Source organism: Theropithecus gelada, chromosome 16, assembly GCF_003255815.1.
Source record: "Theropithecus gelada isolate Dixy chromosome 16, Tgel_1.0, whole genome shotgun sequence".
NCBI lineage: Eukaryota > Metazoa > Chordata > Mammalia > Primates > Cercopithecidae > Theropithecus > Theropithecus gelada.
Window position 1 is genome coordinate 13913333 of NC_037684.1, and position 10227 is coordinate 13923559.

At 40.5% G+C, this 10227-nt stretch overlaps 1 protein-coding gene across 1 annotated transcript in view; it reads right to left on the reverse strand.

Moving 5' to 3' along the window:
• The window catches only part of VMP1 (vacuole membrane protein 1), a 116523-nt gene that overhangs the window by 26671 nt on the left and 79625 nt on the right, over positions 1-10227 (reverse strand). Inside the window, exons 8-9 of the mRNA XM_025361854.1 lie at positions 8005-8085; positions 5351-5467 (exon numbers count right to left, since the gene is read on the reverse strand). Coding sequence (XP_025217639.1) covers positions 5351-5467; positions 8005-8085 — 198 coding nt within the window. The remainder of the gene's footprint in view (positions 1-5350; positions 5468-8004; positions 8086-10227) is intronic.

Here is a 10227-nt window from a genome sequence, read left to right on the forward strand (position 1 = left end):
CCAAGCCTGTAATCCCAGCACTTTGGGAGGCCGAGACGGGGTTTCACCGTGTTAGCCAGGATGGTCTCGATCTCCTGACCTCGTGATCCGCCCGTCTCGGCCTCCCAAAGTGCTGGGATTACAGGCTTGAGCCACCGCGCCCGGCCTAACAGCAAGTTATTTTTAAACTAATTACAGCAAGTTATTAATTTTTTGCATTTTTAGTAGAGATGGGGTTTCCCCGTGTTAGCCAGGATGGTCTCGATCTCCTGACCTCGTGATCTGCCCACTTCGGCCTCCCAAAGTGCTGGGATTACAGGCGTGAGCCACTGCGCCCAGCCAACAGCAGTCTTCTTTTTATCCACTCACTATGAATCTCAGGAACCTGGACAGGTTAGACTAATGTACATTATTTCTGGCAAGAAGACTAATAAGGCAAAGGTATACAACTGGTGTGTGAATATCAAAAAGCTAACAAGGCAATTGTTACAGATAATTTGTGGAGAAAAGCAGGGGGTCTATACCAAAAACCAGTTATTTAGAGCTATAAATCTTCTATTAATCAACAGAGCTAGTAGTTCTTGCCTTTCAGTGATTTCATCACCATGCTTTCCCTACCATCATTTCTTAACAATCAATGCCTAAATAATTGCACAATTTCAATGCAAACCAGCAAAACAAGATTTTCTTTTTGTATGTAGCAGCTTGCAAAGTCACTTCTGTGTAAGACAAAAAATGTGTCACACACCTAAGAACATATGTCTTAGCCTTTCAGGCTGGAGATCTGAGTGGGAATTCTACAAAATAAAAGTCACAGACCACCGAAGAGCCCTCTTAACCACATGCATAGAATAAACAAAGGAAAGGGTAGAGGAGGAGAAAAAAGACATGGGAGGGAGGAACTAATTGTGCTAGAATGAACAAAGATAGAACCATCTGTAAAAGAAGTCCTTCATTGTAAAGAATAATTTTTTTTTTTTTTTTGAGACGGAGTCTCGCTCTGTTGCCCAGGCTGGAGTGCAGTGGCTCGATCTGGGCTCACTGCAAGCTCCACCTCCCGGGTTCACGCCATTCTCCTGCCTCAGCATCCTGAGTAGCTGGGACTACAGGCGCCCACCACCATGCCCAGCTATTTTTTTTAGTAGAGACAGGGTTTCACCGTGTTAGCCAGGATGGTCTCGATCTCCTGACCTCGTGATCCGCCTGCCTCGGACTCCCAAAGTGCTGGGATTACAGGCGTGAGCCACCGTGCCCGGCTGGAAAGAAGAATCTTAAGACAGATTCAGTTATTAAATATTTAGTGCCTACTATCTGCCAGATGCTATTCTAGGCATTATAATACATCAGTGAATGAACAGACAAAAATATCTGCCGTCCTGGGAGTTTATAATACTGTGTGTGTGCTGGTGGGTGTGAACATAGAGAGATAATAAAGAACACTGATGTATTTTAAGGGTACAGTAAGTAAATTAAACGGTACATGAAATAACATAAATGAGTATGTTGCCTTTCTTCATTATTTGGGACAAAGGTAATGTCTCTAAGGATACTACCTGTTTAAAACTATTTTCTAAAAAGATACTCTTCTCGGCCAGGCGCGGTGGCTCAAGCCTGTAATCCCAGCACTTTGGGAGGCCGAGACGGGTGGATCACGAGGTCAGGAGATTGAGACCATCCTGGCTATCATGGTGAAACCCCGTCTCTACTAAAAACCACAAAAAACTAGCCGGGCGAGGTGGCGGGCGCCTGTAGTCCCAGCTACTCGGGAGGCTGAGGCAGGAGAATGGCGTAAACCCGAGAGGCGGAGCTTGCAGTGAGCTGAGATCCAGCCACTGCACTCCAGCCTGGGCGACAGAGCGAGACTCCGTCTCAAAAAAAAAAAGAAAAAAAAAAAAAAGATACTCTTCTCATGCCTTTTCCTATCTAAGGATACTTCTACAGACAGAGGACTTGACCCCATGCAGCGGAAGGGGAAATCTGATCTAACATTAAAGGTAGATTGATTTGAATCTTTTAGGGGAAGGTTAATAGGAAGACATCAATAAAAACAGCAATATTTATTAAAGAAGGTTGTCTAATTTTAAGCTGAGGAAAAAGGGAAGAAAGAAAAGCAGACAAGGAGACAGGTTTACTATTAGGGTAGAAAAAAATTGGTGTGTGTGTGTGGCTTTCCCACTATTATTTCAGAATGGCTAAAATGTTTATATTACTAATATTGTTTACCCATACAATGAGAAATGTTTGTTACCCTAAGCTACATCTGGATGTACATCAAGTGACATGCCTTTACAAAGTATGTCACCATGATACGATGGAACACAACAAACATATCCCATGGTCTTGGTTTAGTGAAGGAACTCAGATTCTTTCCTTTCAGAAACATAAATGGATTTTATCTTTCTTTTTCTTTTTTGCTTTCACATAGATACAGGGAATGAGCTTTATCTTGACAGAGCTTGGTTTGAATTCTAGGGCCTTAGGCAAGTATTTTACCTTCTCTAACACAGTTCCCTCATCTATGAAATGTGGTTAACAACGACCTCTCAGAATTGTCTGCCATGAGATAACCACTGCAAATTACCTTGCACAGGTCCTGATCAATAGCAGGCGTTAAACAATTCAGTTTCCTTAATCATATCAATACATTGAAGTTAAGAAGGCAATGCAAAAGAATGGAAAGAATACTGAACTGGAAGTCAAAACACTTGGGTTCAAATTCCAGCTGTTACTTACTCTTTTAAGCAACTATTACTTATTAACCTCCCTACCTCTGAGAATTACAGAATGGGTACAGTAATTCCTCTCTTCCAGGAGTGTAAGAATTAACTCATATAGATAAATGCTTTAAAGTGTGAAGTTCCATTAAAAAATTAATCATCAGCCAGGCGCAGTGGATCACGCCTGTAATCCCAGCATTTTGGGAGGCCAAGGTGGGCAGATCACGAGGTCAGGAGTTTGCAACCAACCTGGCCAATATGGTGAACCCTGTCTCTACTAAAAATACAAAATTAGCTGGGTGTGGTGGCTTGTGCCCTGTAGTCCCACTTACTCTGGAGGCTAAGACAAAAGAATTGTTTGAACCTGGAAGGTGGAGGTTGCAGTGAGCTGAAATCGTGCCACCACACTCCAGCTTGGGTGATAGAGCGAGACTCTGTCTCAAAAATAAATAAATAAATAAATAATCATAAATTGAAAAAATCTGAGTATGTTTAAAAATATACTAGTTTTAAATCTTTCTGAAATGAAAGGTCTGATAAGTTGCATATCTTACCACTACAGATAGGGTACTTATGGCATAATACGTTTTACCATAATTTATAGAAAGGCACTACATTCAAGAGGTATAAAGCAGGACACATAAAACATGGATTACTAGAGAAGTTCTTGTTATGAAATAAAATAATCTGTTATTTTTACTTAGGTATTAAGGACTCCAAGAAGCTAAATGACAGCTCTCTTCTAGAAACAACTCTAAAGATTAAAGAAAAACCTATTTTCAGATACATTGAAAAGAATGTATTATTGACCACATTTTATTATTAGAAAAAAATCCTGTATGGTATTAAATCTTTTTTTTTTTTTTTTTTTGAGACAGAGTTTTATTTTTGTTGCCCAGGCTGGAGTGCAATGGCGTGAACTCGGCTCACTGCAACCTCTGCCTCCTGGGTTTAAGTGATTCTCCTGCCTCAGGCTCCTGAGTAGCTGGGACTACAGGCATGCACTACCATGCTCAGCTAATTTTTGTATTTTTAGTAGAGACGGGGTTTCTCCATGTTGGTCAGGCTTGTCTGGAACTCCCGACCTCAGGTGATCCACCCACCTTGGCCTCCCAAAGTGCTGGGATTACAGGCGTGAGCCATCACATCTGGCCAGTATTAAATCTTAACCATAGTAACTAGCACTGTAATATTAAAAAACCTGTGTTCATTGATTGAACAAAATACTTAATTTAAATGGGAGGAAATATATTCCTTGAAGTAGGAAAAACATCCATGAAATTCTGAGTGGTTATGGCAGGAGAGTAGAGGACAGATTCAATAAACTTGACCCAAATGCCAAAATCTAAGATTATAAACTGGATAGGTGGAAGCAGCTGAAGTTTTCCTGTTTCATTCTTCCCTTCTAAGAACTGGAAGTAGAGAGAGGTATGACATAGAAACTTTGGGGATAGACATACTTGTAATTATCATGGAATCATACAAGGGCAGAGAACTTCACTGTTCTTTCCTTTCTTTTTTTGAGACAGAGTCTCGTTCTGTTGCCCGGTTGGAGTGCAGTGGCGCAATCTTGGCTCACTGCAACCTCCGCCTCCCAGGTTCAAGAGATTCTCCTGCCTCAGCCTCCCAAGTAGCTGGGATTTCAAGCGCACGCCACCACACCCAGCTAATTTTTGCGTTTTCAGTAGAGACGGGGTTTCACCATGTTGGCCAGGATGGTCTCAATATCCTGACCTCACGATCTGCCTGTCTCAGCCTCCCAAAGTGCTGGGATTACAGGTGTGAGCCACCGCGCCTGGTTGTTCTTTCCTTTCTTTTGGTTAACATCGTTCTTTGTTACAAACCACACTGATTCAAAACACATTCTTTCCAGGTTAATTTTTATTTTATTCTATTGAGATCTGCCCTTAGAAGGAAGTAATTCATATCACAGTTCTAGAAGCACATACCATTTTCCCTTCGTTTAAATTCTTAGCCTTTTCTCTCCTCTCTATTCATATATGCGTGCATACACACACACACACACACACACCCTCCATTCTAAAGATTTTGTTAAGAGTGGCTTTGAGGACTAGCAGATTCTCACTTCTCTGACCACAACCCACATCTCTTTGCCTCTTCAGAGACCCTCTTCTTCCCCATTCTCCTCCCACACTAACATTTGGCTGTTTTTCGGTAAAGGATATTGGTGCCATGGGAGGAATTGCTTCACATACTCTCTATATATAGAGTATGTGAAAGAAAGTAAGAATTAGTGAATGGCAATATTCTCTCAGCTTCTGGTTGGTAAAACAAAACAAAACAAACAAAAAACATTTTTTGGGCTGTGTATATAAAAATGATGTGCATCTTTCTGCACACAAACACTATTTTTGTTTGGTAAAAGTCCTGGATAAATAGTTTCACAGGGCAAAAAATAAAGAAAGAGAGAAAGGAAGGAAAGAAGGAAGGAAGGGAAGGATGAAAAAAGAAGAAAAGAAAGAAAACAAGGAGATTGCTAATTCCAAACGACATTCTATGATTTATTACCTAAGTAAGCTACCAACCAAAAGAAGCAGAAACAGTAACTAAATAATTCACTTAGGAATGAGCATGTTTCATTGTCTTGTAATGGGTTCATCATCATTAGGCAGTTAATCAGGGGGTATAATTACCTGGATATGCATTTTTATTATTGCTTTTCCAATTAGGGTTGCACCAAAGAAGGTCCAAAAAGGTACCAGAAAGTGTCCACACGTTATTCCAGCCAGATCAAATAGAGGATTTGGAATCTATAAAGAGAAAAAGAAGGACTTCCATATTATAATCCAAAGAACAATTTAATTTTATCATCCATTGATATGTGGTATTCTGCTTTTAGCCTGCTTATACTGCAAAGCAACATATGGGTTCCTTAATCAGTACTGGATTGTTCAAAAGGAGGTTAGGGAAACATCCTAAGGTGTCTAGAAGCTGGGTCTCATATTCACCTTAGGTGTTCAATCTGCTCACAGCAAACCAAGGTGTCCTTTTGCTTATATTACTCATGGCTAAGGCACTGTGTGTGTGTTTGTGTGTACACCCATCACATGAGAACTGGATGGATAAAGTAAGTGGATCTGCAGGAATTTAATACCATTCAGTTGATTCCTAGCTATTTGGTGGCTGTTTTCTAAGGTGAGGTATGAGTGAAGAAAGAGTCTTAAGATTGTTTCAGCAGTGAGGGTTCTAAAATCTTTAGCTTGAAATGTGAACATTATCTGGAAAGCATTCATATCATTAACAAACATTCTAATAAATTCTCAAATACAGTTACAGGTGGATGTGCTGTTATTCTCAATGTAAAATATTAATAATTTGTATTTTATTTTATTTTATGGGACACCAAGTCTGAGGGCCATGTGATACAATTTAGAAAGAAGATCAAGTGTGGAAATACGAGAGTACACAGATTCAGATGTTTTGAATACTCAGTCCCAGACAAAGAAGTGATTCACAACAAATACCTTTTCCAAACATTCCCACATTTTAAGAATGCTAAAAGACATTTCATGTAAAAATGCAAAGAAGCCATAAGCTATTTCTAAGCACTTCATCCATTCTTCTCCTACAGAAAGTACTCTGACCTTGTGGCTGCTGGCTGAACCATTAATAAGCCAATTAATTTATATAATTTCATTTTTGAACTTTGAAAGGCTAGTTATTTGAAAAATATTTGTCACATATGGTCTTTAAAAAACACATGATTAAATTAGAATTCAAGTATTCCTTTGTTAGCAACACTTGGATTCAATGACTCATTTTTGTTTTTCTCATGCAAATTCAAATGCTTTAGGGTTATCTCATCTCTTACAATCATATAATAATATAATTTACACAGCACTACACCTGCCATTTCTTATATTTGCTCATGTGACTCTCATAACTCTATGAGTTATAACTTTTTTCCTTTATCATGAGGTTCCAACTCATGTTGAAATGAAAATGAATTTAAAGTATTTAAGATATGTAGGCTGGGCGCAGTGTCTCACGCCTATAATCCCAGCACTTCGGGAGGCCGAGGTGGGTGGATCACTTGAGGTCAGGAGTTTGAGACCAGCCTGGCCAACATGGTGAAACCTTGTCCCTACTAAAAATACAATAATTAGCTGGGTGTAGTGGCGCATGTAGCTACTGGGGAGCCTGAGGCAGGAGAATCACTTGAACCTGGGAGGTGGAGGTTGCAGTGAGCCGAGATTGCGCCATTGCACTCCAGCCTGGGCGACAGAGGGAGACTGTCTCAAAAAAAAAAAACCAAACAAAACAAGGATTTAAGATACGTAAATCAGAGTAGCCATGAGCTAACATCGCTTTACACAGGTTTTATATAAATTCTTCCTTGTAACTAATACTTGAAACTTTGGAAAAAGACTTCTTATCTATAAATTTGAGGAAAGAATGAAGTCATCCTTATTTGGTTAAATGTAGTTTGTTATATATTCTTTATGGGAAGAATGGATTTTCTCTCTTTTATTCTTACTGATTTAAACCATTTAGGTCTGAAGTCATCACTGCATGATGAAATACTTAAAAGCCAATAAACAAGATGTGAACCTATTCAACAGAAAACAGCTCATTTAATAAGTTGAATTGGGCTGGGTGCGGTGGCTCACCTGAGGTCAGGAGTTCAAGACCAGCCTGGTCAACATCGTGAAACCCCGTCTCAACTAAAAATACAAAAAAATTAGCTAGGCGTGGTGGTGGGCGTCTGTAATCCCAGCTACTTTGGGAGGCTGAGGCAGGAGAATCATTTGAACCTGGGAAGTGGAGGTTTTAATGAGCCGAGATTGTACCATTGTACTCCAGCCTGGGTCACAAGAGCAAAACTCTGTCTCAAAAAAAAACAAAAAAAAAGTTGAATGGGCCAGGTGTGGTAGCTCATGCCTGTAATCCCAGCACTTTAGGAGGCCGAGGCAGGTGGATCACTTGAGCCCAGGAGTTTGAGACCAGCCTGGGCAACATGGTGAGATCCTGTCTCTACTAAAAATACAAAAATTAGGTGTGGGGGCACATGCCTGGAGTCCCAGCTACTAGGGAGACTGAGGCAGGAGAACTGCTTGAGCCCGGGAGACGGAGGTTGCAGTGAGCTGAGATCATACCACTGCACTCCAGCCTGGATGACAAGAGGGAGACTCCGTCTTAAAAAAAAAAAAAAAAAAAAAAAGTGAATGATTCACAAAATTACATACCCAATAAAAGTGATAGCATTTTTGCTAATTTAGGAGTATATATGGATCAAAATATAACACTACCACTTAGTAAAAGTTCTGTTTTAATACAATTCACTTACTGAAGCACAGGCCAAAATTCCAAAAAATCCAACTTTCTGTACTAGGTTCTGAACTGCCAGTTTGGCCCGGGAGGCAAAGTCCTGTAAAAAGGCAAATTTAGAAACATTAATGAAAAGTAGGAAAAGAAGGAAGATGGTTCTTTCCAGAGTTTATTAAAAATCTCACAATCTGATGACACTGATTAATAAGATGAATGATGAAAAAAATCACAGTAGGTTGTTCACTGAAACACAAGTAAAATAATGATAGAATATTATATCCTTAAAGTTAAGCTCTTACCACATTTTAAGAATAAACCAAAACACTGTAACTTTAAATTTAGTATTCTCTCTGGATATTCTAGGGATTAACAAAATATTGTAAACTAACCATGAACCAATTTATTATTTTGGAAACACTGGCCTACATCATCTACCTTTTCCTCTCTTCTATAATTTGCCAGATTTCATATCTAATTGATAGCAGGGTAGAAAGTCATAGGAGTTTTCAAGATGGCCAATGAAGACATCTCTGCCGATCACTAGCCAGAAGATGGAAAAAACAGTTATGTGGCAATAACTAAGCATTCATTCTCCCAGAAGCAAAAGAACATCCTACATTTGCACAGCGTGTGCTAGTTTTGTAAAACATTCTCACCATGATTTTTTTTTTTTTTTTGAGATGGAGTCTCGCTCTGTCGCCCAGGCTGGAGTGCAGTGCCGCGATCTCAGCTCACTGCAAGCTCCGCCTCCCGGGTTCAGGCCATCCTCCTGCCTCAGCCTTCCGAGTAGCTGAGACTACAGGCGCCCGCCACCGCGCCTGGCCAATTTTTTGTATTTTTAGTAGAGACGGGGTTTCACCGTGGTCTTGATCTCCTGACCTCGTGATCCGCCCGCCTCGGCCTCCCAAAGTGCTGGGATTACAGGCGTGAGCCACCGCGCCCGGCCTCTCACCATGATTTTATTTGAGCTTTCAACAATTCTGGTGTGTAGGTATAGTAGATATTATTACACCCAATCTATAGACCACAAAATTGCAACTCAGAAAGGGTAAGTGATCAAGATCATAATGTCAGTTAGGGACAAAGACAGGACATGATTCAATATTCAGACACTGAAATCAGTGCTTTTTATTTCACTCTGTTACCTCCTCCCATGCTGAAATATGCATTCGGCTGGCTAGTTCTTTCAGTATGTTGATGCTACAAATATTTGACTTTAATTCTTTTCTGGTTTTGAAATGGCATATATTGGAATCCAAATTCCAATGAAAATAGTTTGTAAGACAAAAAATGAGCTAATGTGTAAATGCTTTTTTTGTGTATAAATGCTTTATTAATAAGTCTTCATATCATAGAATATCTTCCACACTCTTTAGTCCAACTTTTTTTTTTTTTTATTTTTTTGGGACAGAGTTTCACTCTTGTTGCCCAGGCTGGAGTACAATGGGACGATCTCGGCTCACTGGAACCTCTGCTTCCCGGGTTCAAGTGATTCTCTTGCCTTAGCCTTCCCAGTAGCTGGGATTATAGGCGCCTGCCACCACGCCTGGCTAATTTTGTATTTTTGGTAGAGCGGAGGTTTCACCATGTTGGTCAAGCTGGTCTTGAACTCCTGACCTCAGGTGATCTGCTTGCCTCAGCCTCCCAAAGTGCCGAGATTACAGGTGTGAGTCACGGCACCCAGCCTTTAGTTCAACTTTCTAAAAGACAATAAAGAGAATATAGAGGCTGGACAGATCCATCATAGAGAGTAGAAACAAAGTTTAAAGTCAGAAAAGCAAACTAGTTGAAAAATATACTTCTCTAATTGGCACAGAATCTGTGTATCCCCACTTACAAAAACATTTTGACAAATAATACTGTGTAGAATAGTCCTACAAAGTTATCACAGTAGTTAATACTGAAATTAAAGCAAATAAACAAAAAACTTAACTCTACTTGTTTTTTTTTTTTTTTTTTTTGAGACGGAGTCTCGCGCTGTGTCACCCAGGCTGGAGTGCAGTGGCGCGATCTCGGCTCACTGCAAGCTCCGCCTCCCAGGTTCAGGCCATTCTCCTGCCTCAGCCTCCGAGTAGCTGGGACTACAGGCGCCCGCCACCACGCCCGGCTAGTTTTTTGTATTTTTAGTAGAGACGGGGTTTCACCATGTTAGCCAGGATGGTCTCGATCTCCTGACCTCGTGATCCGCCCGCCTCGGCCTCCCAAAGTGCTGGGATTACAGGCTTGAGCCACCGCGCCCGGC